General features: G+C 42.9%; 1 protein-coding gene across 2 annotated transcripts in view; it reads left to right on the top strand.

Moving 5' to 3' along the window:
• UBP1 (upstream binding protein 1) overlaps positions 1-13,478 on the top strand; it is a 51,009-nt gene that overhangs the window by 8,997 nt on the left and 28,534 nt on the right. For both annotated transcript variants that reach the window (XM_027040557.2, XM_027040556.2), the window contains exon 2: positions 5,535-5,686. In XM_027040557.2, coding sequence (XP_026896358.1) covers positions 5,535-5,686 — 152 coding nt within the window. The remainder of the gene's footprint in view (positions 1-5,534; positions 5,687-13,478) is intronic.

Raw genomic sequence — 13,478 nt, 5'->3', positions numbered from 1 at the left:
GTCATCTTAGTGATTTCTGGGTCATTCCTCATTCCCCCCCCCACCCCCCACCCCCCCCGAGAGAGAGAGGAGAGTGCGAGTGAGCAAGGGGCAGAGAGAATCCCACGAGAGGGAGAGAGCGTGGAGCCCAAAGTGGGGCTCGAACCCGGGAACCATGAGATCATGACCTGAGCCAAAGTTGGACACTTAACCGACTGAGCCACCCAGGCACCCTGGGTCGTTCCTCATTTTTAAAATTTTAGGTCCTGGTTCACTGTCACTATCTGACACTATTGCTGTTTTAATTTTTGGTGATTCAGAAGACACTTAAATGGGCCTTCTAGTAGCCTGACATTTCTGTTCCTTGTATCTTTCTTACAGTGGTATTATCTTTAGCTACTCAATCTTATGGTTAGACCTTGACATTTCCAACCGTGCAACCCACATATAATCTCAAGTTCAGAGTTAAGCCTTAACTACCACCTTCTACCCTCCCAGCTCATTCCTTTAGGACCCTCCTCTTGCTCTGTCATTTGGCCCGTCTACGGTCGTTGATTGGACTCAGTTCGCCTTCTTGAACACCTTTTTTTCTTCAGCCACTTTTAATTTCCGTGTGCAGTTGTAATTACTTCTTCCTTGTTAATATTCCGTCTCTCTTGGCCCTCTTGCTTTATTCCCCTCCCGCCTTTTTTATTGTAGCAAAACTGTAACCCTGATTAAATGTGACACCTAACACACCTAAGCAGCTGAATGTGGCCTAGAAAAGCAGTGAATGGGTCTTACTTGAAGTTCACAGCCTCGGCATTCAAGTGCATCCTTTTGCCACAGCTGCGACGGTGCTGCTCCCACGGTGGCCTCATCCTCTGCTCCCCACCTCTAGCACTTGATGATTCCAGGACCCCTCCTCATCTCTCCCACCTCTTCTCCCCATTCCCGCTTTCCAGTGATTGATTCCCTTTTTCTTTAAACACAGTATCTTTATTTTTTTAATTTTATTTATTTATTTATTTAGACCCAAGTTAGTTAGCATATAGTGGAATAATGATTTCAGGAAGATTCCAGTGATTCATCCCCCATGTATAACACCCAGTGCTCATCCCAACAAGTGTCTTCCTTAGTGCCCCGTACCCATGTAGCCCACCCCCCGCCCCAACCCCTCCAGCAACCCTCAGTTTGTTCTCTGTATTTAAGAGTCTCTTCCATTTTGTCCCCCTCCTTGTTTTTATATTTTTGGTTCCCTTCCCCTGTGTTCCTCTGTTTCGTGTCTTAAAGTCCTCATATGAGTGAAGTCATATGCTATTTGTCTTTTCTCTAATTTTACTTAGCATAAAGCCCTCCAGTTCCATCCACGTAGTTGCAGATGGCAAGATTCCATTCTTTTTGATTGCTGAGTAATACTCTATTGTGTATATGTACCACATCTTATCCTGCTTTGGTTAGTTGGGCTTCCTGAATCAGTCAATTGGTATATTTCATCAGTTCTGGAATTGCTCAGCCTTTAGGTCAAATACTGCCTCTGTGATGTTTTCCTCTTCTGGGAATTCAATTCAGTGTAAAATTGTCTCACCTTGTCCTTTGTTTCTTAATGTCTCTTTGCATTTTCCATAACTTCTTTTTACCTATATATTTCTGTTTGAGCTGCTGTTAAAGCTAAGTTCTTAATTTTATCAATTTTGTTTTCCAGTTTTAGAAGTTCTGTTTGTTCCTTTTTATTTTACTGTCCCTTAAAATTTTCTCTTCCTTGCAGATCATTTGGGCTTGTCTTTTATTTACATTTTCTTAAATTTATTTTGAGAGAGAGTGTGTGAGTGAGCAGGGGAGGGACACGGAGATGGAGAGAGAGAGAGAGAATGTCCCAAGCAGGTTCGATTTCACAAATGGTGAGATCATGACCTGAGTGGAAACCAAGAGCCAGTCGCTCAACCAAGTGAGCCACCTAGGTGTCCCTGGGCTTGCCTTTTGTATTTCTTTATACAGAGTAAGCATAATTTTATAGTATAGGTCCAATAATTCCAGCATCTGAATTCTTTGGGGGTATCAGTCTGTGTCCAGTTAGGAAAATAGAAACCATTTAGATGTTTCAAGCTGAGAAAGATGTAGTGAAGTATTTGCAAAGGTGCTGGAACAGTTTGGGGAGGAGGGCTTGTTACCTGGTTGTGCCTGGGGGCATGGCTGCCGTGGCCTAGAAATTTCCTGTAGCCACCCTCTGTGCGCTTGCCCGCCTCTGTCTTTTCCTACTCCCTTTTTATTTCCCACCAGTGCTTCCCTTTGGGATGACTTAGCAAGACTCCAGCTGGCAAGAAGTCTTGTATATGTAGTTTCAGACCTCGAACCCCTCTGCAACAGAGGCGGAAAAGAGCTGAATACGAACAGACAGATCTGGAACTGGGTGCATGCCATCTGTTGTTTTTGCTGTTGGTTCTTGCTCCCAGAGTCTTGTTTGTCTTTGTGTGCCTGGTTATTTTTGGGTACTGGCATTTCAAAATTACTTGTAATAATTTGAAGCCTTGAGACTTTTCATTTGCTTGTCTGATCCCTGGGAGCTCTACCTGTCTGGGATGTGGGATTACAAAAAAACAGTTGACTCCTGGGACTTTCTTTCCTAAGGTTCGGCTTAGTAGACATGAGGATCTTAAATTACCTAGATACCTGTTTTTTTCATTTTAATAATGATTGATTATTAGGGCTGCCGTTGGTTCATTGATTCAGCAGGCAATTGAGGCTCTAAATGTTGGGGTGAGTCAGTGAAGTGAAACAAATTTGGGAGATGGTTGTATACTTAGGGGTGGTACAAACTTAAGTCCTGTGTACTGTGGGAAGGTGATAAGCTCTGTGGGAAGATAGCACAGGACAAGGGGAGTTGGGAACACGGATGGGCGGACTGCAGTTGGCAGGCTGTCGCTGTGAAGGTGACATTTAAATGAAGTGAAGTAGATGGACATCAGCAGAAGAGTGGCTCCAAACCCAGCACCAGTACAGATGCCTTGAAAGAGGCAGGGTGGGAGGCTGGTGTGGGGGCCAGGGGCAGTGAGGACAAGTAGAAGAGGGAAGAAGAGCAGAGTGGGGCCTTGCCGGGACCCTAGTTCAAATGAATTGGGATTTCAATAGCAAAAGATCTTTTTTTTTTTTTTTTTTAAGATTTTATTTTTAAGTAATCTCTACACCCAATGTAGGACTCGAACTTACAACCCCGAGATCAAGAATTGCATGCTCTACTGGCTGAGCCAGCCAGGTGCCTCTTTTTCTCATCCTTAAAATGCTTACGTATATAGAACATAAGAAAATATATGTATATGTGTGTGTGTGTATATATATATATATATATGCGCTTATATATATGTGCTTATGTATATGCGCTTATATATATGCATGCTCATCTACCATGGAACAATCATGATTGTTTTTCATGAAGAGAGTTGCTCTAAGTCTTAAAGCACCGTTTTTCAGCCTCCTGAAAAGTTTTTATATCTGCCGCAAAGTTTTAGATCTGTGCCCCTCGGGTGACCCTCAGGTTGCAGTGTTGAGAAGAACTCTAGAGGATTGAGGACCAGTGCTGACGGTGTGTTTCTCAGTTATACTTAAGTGCTTAGGAGCGTGTTGGCAATTCCCAGGTGCGAAGAGGGCTAGTGGGTAATTAGTCTCTGAATAATCAGTCTGGTGCTTTAATAGAGTGTGTGCGGGGAGGAGCGAACGCAGTGCAGCCTTTCTCTCCCATCTCATTTATTTACACTTTTGGTTTTAAATTGAATTTAATTAAAATGGACTAGCCAAATATCTGAGTATGTTAACAGCTTTTGGAGGGGGGGGGAAGCAATTCAGACAAGCCCTTGCTAGTGGTGTTGATAAAGTAGTTATTCATTTGGATATTTTGTTATTACTTTACTTTTTTATGGAGGAAGGAACATAGAGACATTATCAAGATACAGGTGTACAGAACAGCGATTTATCTCCAAAGCAAATACCTATAATTCATACATTAATGGTGGGAATGTAAAATTGTGTATCCTCTTTGGAAAGCCCTTTGGTAGTTCCTTAGAAGGTTAAACAGAGTGACCATATAACCTGGCAATTCTCCTAGGTTTACACTAGCAGCAATAGCCCTGATGCCCCAGGGTGGGTAAACAGACTGATCCATCTGTTAGATCCGTCTGATTGAAGGGAGTATCATCCCTAAATGGGAATGCTACAACAGCGGGACCTTGAAAACCTCAAGTAAAAGAAGCCAGTCTCAAAAGGCCATGGGATTCTCTTTGCATTAAATGTTGAGAATAGGCAAGTGCATGGGCACCTGGGTGGTTCAGTAGGTTGAGTGTCCGACTTCAGGCCCAGGTCGTGATCTCGTGGTTCATGAGTTCGAGCCCCACGTCGGGCTCTGTGCTGACAGCTCAGAGCCTGGAGCCTGCTTCGGATTCTGGGTCTCCCTGTCTCTGCCCCCCTTCCCTGCCCACACTCCATGTGTGTGTGTCTGTCTCTTTCAAAAATAAATAAACATTAAAAAAAAAAAAAGAATAGGCAAGTGCATAGAGACACAGTAGGTCACTGCCAGGACTAGGTAGGGTTAGGGTCGGGCAATAGGGCTGGGGAGTGACTGCTAACGGGCATGAGATTTCTTTTTGGGGTGATGAAAATGTTCTGGGATTAGATAGGATAACTGCACAACTCTATTAATATGCCAGAACCCACTGAATGGTTAAAAGGGTGAGTTTTTATGGAATGTAAGTTATATCTCTGCTGTTTTTGTAAAAAAGCAAAGCAAACACATCCATGTGTTTGGGTTAACAGAGAAGAGTATAGGCAGTGCCCGAGAAGGCCCCCCTCCCGCATCCCCCCAGCCGGTGCGCCAAGTTATCCTTGGGGAGATAGCAGCTGCTTCTGCAGCAACTGTCTGCTTCTCAGAAGAAGCCACTGTTTCAGACGAAGCCTGAAGCTTTATGCCCAGCATTTGCCAGGCCTAGCGGGGCACTTTTTGTAAAGTACCGTCTTAATCAGACGCTTCTTTGTGATTTTATGGTGCCAGTGTGACCTACCTTTCAAAACAGGTAGCTATGCACTTGCTCTTTTTTTCTCATAGAAATAATATGGAGTTTAAGGTTTTTAAAGAGTTTTTTGAAGTAGCAGACATATTGTTAGGTCTCTTGCTTAATCAGCATGGACTTTATTAACTATTAAATACTTCTCATTTTATCTGCCTAATCATAGCTGCTCTCCCACTCTCCCCCCCCACCCCGACCCACGCTGGAGAGATGGGTTATTAATACTATCTTTTGGGGGAGCCAGATTAACATTAATAGTTCTCTCATTCTACATGACGTTTCTGGGCTTAAATTTTATTTTATTTATTTTTTTATAAAAGTTTATTTTTTTAAGTAGCGCCTGGACCTCACGCGGGGCTCAGACTCCTAACCCCAAGATCAGAAGTTGCATGTTCCACCAGCTGACCCAGTCGGGTGCCCTTGAACTTAAAGTTTTAAAAGAAGCTACCCCTACATGTTTTTATATGCTTTCAGGTATTTTAAACTCAAACTCAGGTCAATGTTGATTCCTTTGCCTTTCAGCGATGTCTTGGCATTGCCCATTTTTAAGCAGGAAGATTCCAGCCTTCCGTTGGATGGTGAGACTAAACACCCACCCTTTCAGTATGTGATGTGCGCCGCCACCTCGCCAGCCGTCAAACTGCACGACGAGACGCTCACTTACTTGAACCAAGGTTGGTATGGCTGGATCGTGTTTTGCCGGAAGAACTTCGATATATCCACGGTGGCACTACAGCCTAGTCTGCCGGTAACAGCTTGCAATTCGATTATGTTTCTTAAGTTCGACAGCTTCAGTTAACATAAATTGTAGGCATTTTACTGTGAGCCAACGAGGTAAAAGTTTGTGGAAGCCGATTTGCATCAATAAGGTCTGTGGAACGAGATTTATTACAGGGTTTTTCAGACCAAATCCAGAGGAGGAGCAAGTAGGAAAGGATGTCAGTTATTTTTAGGAACCCTGGTTTCAATATGGAACTTGAGAATGAATCAGAAATCCAGCTAGCAAGGAACCTGGGTCTCAGGCCTGAAGCAGGTTTGTGCTGAAAATAGACAAGCTGCACCAGGATGGGGTCTGTGGCTAAAATAAACCGTGTCAAATTTTGTCCGCCCGTATCTTGTCTGCACTTGATGAGGATATTATGTTTTGGTGATATGAAAATGAGAGCTGGCAGAGCGGAAAACGGATGTGGGTGTAGAATTTACTTTTGGAAATTATAAGGGATTTTTTCTGAGGTACCTTTAGCAGTCTGGGCATGGGCCAATGTGACTGACCAAATTAAACAAAAGTACTTTGTTACACAGCTATTCGTTTGTTGGATATACATACTGAAAGCATGTTGCTCCTTTAGTTTTCTTTTAAATCTGAAGTTTCCTTTTTTTTTTTTTTTTTTTTTAAAGTTTATTTTTGAGAGCGAGAGAGTGAGCAAGGGAGGGCAGGGGTCGGTGGAGGGGAGAGAGAGACAGAATCAATCCCAAGCAGGCTCCGCACCGACAGTGCAGTGGCCCAGACTCACGAGCCGTGAGATCATGACCTGTGCCGAAATCAAGAGTTGGGTGCCTAACCAACTGAGCCACCCAGGCACCCCTGACCTTTTATTCTTGTAAAAACAGTAGTACATACTCTAATTGTAGAAGGATTGGGAAATACCTCAAGAGATAAAGATGAAAATTGACGGTAGCTGCATCCCACCAAGAATACTTTTTAGTATTTTAAATGTTGTTTTAGGTGTATTTTCTTGTGTATATTTCAACAAAATTGGAATTAACACCTGTTCGCTTAAGATATATTATGATTATTTTTCCATCATTAAATAGGATCTTTAATTCCTTGAACTGTGAGCTGTAGATTTTAGATTATTATGAAATAATAGTATTCTGAAATATGGAAGAATAACTTATGCTAGCCTTTCATTTGATCTATAAATTGAGGATCCGTGAGGTTTTACAACCCAGGTTATTCTACCATAGCACCCATAGCAGTACCCTAACTTTGGTGTTAATATTGTTTGGGTAGGCCTTCTGTTGTTTGAGACTTAAGTGTCATATTTGAAAGAACCTTAAGTGTATATGGTAACCTGTTTTAGATATAAAAAAAATATCAGAAGAAACTATGTAGGGGCGTGGATATCCGCTGTAGCTTTATTTCTAATGACAAGGGAGTCACGTGCATTTCTCTTACTTGGGGAATAGTTGAGTAAGTTCTGTTGCGTGCATACCATGGGATGATCGAGTACACACAGACCCCTGTTTAAAGGAATGTGTTGGATGTGTCTGTCTGTTGGCCTGGGGAAACATCCATAATTTATCACTGTTACTATTAAACTGGGAAAAGATCTCTCATGTTGATAAAAGTTGCCAGCCACCATCTATAGTAATGACGTATTAGACTGACGTTTGCTGAGTGTTCACAATGTGTGAAGCATTGCACTAAGTACTATATGTGTGTTATTTAGTTCCCCAATAACTCCCAAAGTTTTATTAATCCATTTTAGGAGTGCCTGACTGGTTGTCCGTAGAACAGGAGACTCTTGATCTTGGGGTCATGAGTTCAAGCCCCCTGTTGGGCATAGAGCTTACTTAAAAAATGCATTTTACAGATTCGTAAGACAAGGTGAGAGCAGTTGATTAAATTGAATTAATGGATATGATGCACTTACAAGCTAGCCAACACATAGGAAGTCCAATACGACCTTTATTGCTGTTCCTGTCACTTACAACTAAGTAGCTTTAATGGTTTCTGATCACACTGGAAACCAACTATTTAGACCTTGGTTGATGTGTTAGATTCCTGTTGCAGCTGGATGAGCAGTTTTTGGAAATTGTTAGAACCCAGCCTGGTACTAGATACCTGTTCCGTGACTCAGGAAGTTTGCCAGGTTTGTTGGAAAGTGTATTATCACAATCTTTTAAATAAGCCAGTCAGAGTTTTAAACTGTAGAAACAGCATTTTTGCACTGCTTAGGAACTGTGGTGGGCAGAATAATTGTTCCCCAAAGATGTCCATGCCCTAATCCCCAAAACCTGTGAATATTTTACCTTATATAGCAAAAAGGACTTTGAAGATGTGGTTAGATAAAGAGTGTTAGGGGCGCCTGATGGCACATGTGACACTTGGTCTCAGGGTGGTGAGTTCAAGCCCCACATTAGGGGTAGAGAATACATTAAAAAAATAGTAATAAAGGGTGTCGGGATGGAGACATTATCCTGGATTATATAGGTGGTCCCAGTGAAATCACAAGCGTCCTTATAGAGAGGGAGGTAGGAGAGTCGGAGTCAGATTTGAAGACCCAGGAAGAGGCCATGAGCCAACGGATATTAGTGGCATCAAAAACAAAACAAAAAAAACCCAAAAACCACAAGGAAGTGGGTTCTACCCTAAGGCCTCCAAAAGGAACACAGTCCTGCTGACTGCTTGATGTTGGCCCAGTAGACCTATGCTGGACTTCTGAATTCCAGAACTGTGTGATAACAAGTTTGTATAGTTTCAGGCCACTGAGTTTGTCGAAATTTGTTGTAGCGGCAGTAGACAACTATGATGTCAGCCGAAGCAAATGTGTACCAGGTGGCTGATTTCCAGGGTGGTGCGGCGTAGGCCACTGCTGTGTGTTATCAGAGCTGTTTCCACAAGGTGGGCAGCATCTACTCTTAGAGTCTAGATGAAAACACTTGCATCATATGGTCCCGCCTCCTTGCTTACCTCTGAAGGCCTTGCCAAAGCTGGGTCTCGAAAGGGCATCTCACCAAGTCTGAGCTCTTGTGCTTGTGCGTGTGTGTGTGTGTGTGTGTGTGCGCGCTTGCGCATGTGTGTATATTCACATATGTGAACTGTACACACATGTATAATGCATATATGTGAATATAGTGTATTTGTGGAGCACCCGTTAATGACGGAGTAAGAGGTATCCTAGACTGTTGTGAGGCTGTCAGACAAGGAAACGAATGTAATGCATTGCGGTTACTTGCAAAGGAGTCATAATGCAATTTAAACAGCTCTAGATTGAATTAGTTCTTAATTTCGGCGTAGACCGGTAAGCCATTTAAACTAAGAAGGATTTTGAAATCTTATTACCTGTAATATTGCACAGTGGTGGATAAAGCATTATAGTAAATGAACCCTGTGCAAAATGATACAATAGTATAACCAGCCCTTGCAAACCAGGCTGTTTTTCTCTTTGGCATAGCACTTTGGGAGTGTTTATCGTAATACGGTATTTATTCAGCTGCTAAGGAAAAGATGGTTAATTCTTGGCATTTTCCTCAGGGCTTTTTGAATATAAAGTTTACTCCCAGGAGAGGGTCCTGAGGGCCTCGTGTTGGAGAGAGTAGTGATGGACTGGCTGTTGGGAGCTTCACATACCAGTGGCTCCCCAACTGTAGCATGCTTTGGGGTTACCCGGAGGGCTTGTCAAAACGTGATCGCTGTGCCCCATAGAGCTTCTGTCTCTAGAGGTCTGGAGTAGGGCCGGAGAATTTGCATTTCTGACAAGTTTCCAGGTGATGCCGCTGCTGCTGGTCTGGGGACCCCTGCTTACATATTTTAATCACCTTGAATATTCAGGCAAGTATGCAAGCTTCCTTCACCACTGCCTTTTATGGATGGGTCTCCTCAGTTGAGTGTTGGCACATGCTTGTGCCATTCTTTGGCTGTAGCTCGGTCACCGCTGGTAGGTAGCCTACCCTTAAAGTTCATTGCTCCCCTTCTGCCTCTTGGGCAGCCATTGCTGAAGAATATTTGCCATGGCATAAAACCATAAAGAAAAGATAAATTCTGTGTGGTCTTAGCGTCCTAGGCAGGTGTAAATTGGAGCAAGTTTTCCAAGTTGTATTCGATGCCTCGGAGCGTCAGTTTTTGTTTTGAACAATACAAGCACAGAGTTTAAAAACTATATTTGTGTTTTCCTGTTTATGCTTGAGCAGCTAACCTCCTCTGCCCTTAGGTTACAAGAATTAGTCTCACTTTGCGAAGTGAAAGACTGTAGTCCAAATGCCGCGGAGCCCCGGAGGGTGGAGTAAAGGCAGCTGGCTCTCCCCTGGGGTGGGGATCTGGCCGCGGTTGGACCGCCCCTTGTCTTACAGCTCCACCTGAGTCCTCGAAGCTTCCCTCCTTATGGTAGGGATGTGACTTCTGAACCCCTTGATTTTCCCAGGTCAGCTTTTTGCTGCTGTCGGATGAGAAATACCTACTCATTGGAAGGCCAACTTCTATTTGGAGAACCTAGGTTTTAGGCCCTAGGAAATAGCATGTCTGTTGGATTAAAAATACTGGTAAAAAAAGAGAAGAGAGAGGAAAACCAATATGTAAGAAATAAAAACTTGGAAAGAAAAAAAAGAAAAATACTGTTAAATGATAGAAGTTTCAAAAAAGAATATATTTCTTGTTAATTTCATTTTACAGCTGTGCATTTCCCTGAGGTTAGCTGTGGTTCTTGTTATAGATTAAAGTTCTATATTAGGACCTTAGGAATCAATTCTTTGAACTTAGCCATGGGGGGTGGTGGGGACTGTCACAGCTTGGGCTCCGTGTTGCTCTGGAGTCCATCTGAGGAACCAAACTGAGTGGGGATGTGAACTCACAACAATTATAGTTTGCAACTCTGTCAGCCAAAAGAATAAAAAGTCAAAACTTCAGGGGTGCCTGTGTGGCGTAGGTTAAACCTCGGACTCTTGGTTTTGGCTCAGGTCATGATCTCATGGTTCTTGAGATCGAGCCCTGCATTGGGCTCTGTGCTGACAGTGAACTCTGCTTGGGATTCTCTGTCTCCCTCTCTCTGCCTCTCCCCTACTCTTGCGAGCGCGCGCATGTGTGTATGTATGTGTGTGCGTGCACATTCTCTCTCAATAAAACTTAAAGTCAAAACATGAAAGGTAAGTTCAGAATATAAAGTTGGAAACAGGACTAGTGGGAGCCTGGGTGGTTCCATTGGTTAAGTGTCTGACCCTTGATTTTGGCTCAGGTCATGATCTCACGGTTCGTGGGTTTGAGCCCCACATTGGGCTCTGTGCTGACAGCACGGAGCCTGCTTGGGATTCTCTTGTCTCCCTCTTTGCCCCTCCCCTGCTCTTTCACGCAGGTGCATGCATGTTGTCTCTCAAAAATAAATAAATAGACATTTTTTACAGAGTTTAAAAGAAAATTAAAAAATTAAAATAGGACTGGCAAATCAGAGTACTGCTGTTGTGTTAACTGTATACTCCATTGATACTGGAGTCTTCTTTATATTTCAGTTAAAACCTAGACATGTTTCTGGAAACTATATTATTAAGAGATTTATGGAAGGGGATCAAATAGAAGGAGAAATTAAACCAATGAAGGCCTGGTTGTTCAGTGAATATCATCTCTTTTTCAAAGGTTTTATTTTTAAGTAATCTATACCCAACGTGGGGTTGGAACTCACAAACCTGAGATCAGAAGTCGCTTGCTCTACCTACTTAGGCAGCCAGGCGCCCATAGGGAAACCATTTAAAGAAGAGTAAGTGTTACAGAGCCTGTTGTAGAAACTTACTTTGGATTTTAGAATAGAAATCGACAGTGCTTTAATACAGGAGCAACGAATCCTGAGATCTGTTTGTGAAAACATTGAACTTTGTATTGAGCACAGAGGTGTCCTGTTAGGTTGACTAGGAAAAATCATACAAAGGAAGACAGGAACACGGAGATGTTGTCCTTATTTGATTTTTTTTTTTTTTTAAGTTTATTTTGAGAGAGAGACGGAGACAGCGTGAGTGGGGGAGGGGCGGGGGCGGGAGGGGGTGGGAGGAATCCTAAGCAGGCTCCTCGCTGCCAGTACAGAGCCGGATGTGGGCCGAACTCAGGAAACTCAGATCAAGACCTGAGCCTCAACCAAGAGTCAGAGGCTTAACCGACTGAGTCACTCAGGCACCTGATTTGATTTTTTTTTCAGTGCTGAGAATTTTGAGATTTTGAGGATCGTAAAATAATCCTCACAGGACAAGTTTTCCCTCCTTCCTGGGCAGGTTATTTCTCCCCTGTCCTCACCTACTTGGTTTTTAATTAAACATTTTTTTATTGATGTGATAATTAACACAAACATTTTGTTAATTTGCCTAAATTTTTGTGAAGTTGAGTGTACTTTTAAATGTATAATAGTATAGTTTTCAAAATACCTATTCATATGCTTTATTTTAAAATTTATTTCTTACTGTTTTTCTGAGTTTAGATCCATTGTTACGTATGCTGCAAATTTAACTTTTTAAGAATGTCTTTTGCCATGGTGTTAGCTAGTGGTAATCTCAATCTGTTGAAGGACTTAAGGACTTTTTCTTAGTAACATACTATATGCAGTGGTTTTCCTTCACCAGCCTTGGAGTGATTTGGTTGTGATTTAATAACCTTTTGTTGTATTTTGACCATATGATCTAGTACCTTCTGTATATTTTTATACAGGGTATGCGCCATTGGAGTTGTGGACTAGATCATAAATATCCTCAGCTTCATATGATGCATACCAGACACACTCCTTTTTTTTGTTTGTTTTTCAAGTAGATTTATTTTTGAGAGGGAGCATGAGCAAGTAGGGGTGGGCGGAGAGGGAGAGGGAGAGGGAGAGAGAGGATCCCAAGCAGGCTCCACACTGTCAGCACAGAGCCCGATGTGGGGCTTGATTCCGTGAACCATGAGATCGTGGCCTGAGCCAAAATCAAGAGTCGGACACTTAACTCACTGAGCCACCCAGGTGCTCCTGTAAGCACTCTTGATTTTCTCCATATCAGATTATGCTGTCGTCGTTACTACTTAATGATGGGCAATTGAGAAATCATTCTTGTGGTTGCAGAGTACATTCTTGACTGTTGGCAACAGCTTATGTTCCTAATGATACAGGTTGGTGTGTCGATGTCTATTTGTGTTTTCTTATGGACATTAAACAGTGAGAGAATGTGAGTTGGGTCCATTGGTCACAAGGAAGAAGGTTCTAGGATTAAAACGTGGTCTTGGCTCGCACGAAACTCAGTACACAGATGTTCACAGTATCGCTACTCTTAATGGCCAAGAAGGAGAACCAACCAGATGTCCGTCAGCTAGTGAATGGACAAACAAAACGGGGTACGTTGTTGCGATGGAATATTTGCAATAAAAAGGAGTGAAGTGCAGGCACACCTCAGACAGAGGCAGCGCAGGTTCTGTTCCAGACCACAGTAAAGTGACCATGGCAGTAAAATGAGTCAGATGAGTTTTTCGGCTCCTCAGTGCACATGAAAGTTCTCTTTACACCATCCTATCTATGGTCTAGTCAGTGTGCAATAACCATGTATATATTTTAGGTAAAAAAATACTTCATCGCGGGGCGCCTGGGAGGCCCAGGCAGTGAGGAGGCCAGTTGGTTCAGAGTCTGACTCTTGATTTCAGCTCAGTTACGATCTCACAGTTTGTGCGTTTGAGACCCGCATCGGGTTCCACGCTGAGAGCGCAGAGCCTGCTTGGGATTCTTTCTCTCTCTGCCCCTCTCC

This window comes from Acinonyx jubatus, chromosome C2, assembly GCF_027475565.1.
Source record: "Acinonyx jubatus isolate Ajub_Pintada_27869175 chromosome C2, VMU_Ajub_asm_v1.0, whole genome shotgun sequence".
NCBI lineage: Eukaryota > Metazoa > Chordata > Mammalia > Carnivora > Felidae > Acinonyx > Acinonyx jubatus.
The sequence above is the reverse complement of the archived record's forward strand: the minus strand, read 5'-3'. Positions and strand labels throughout refer to the sequence as shown.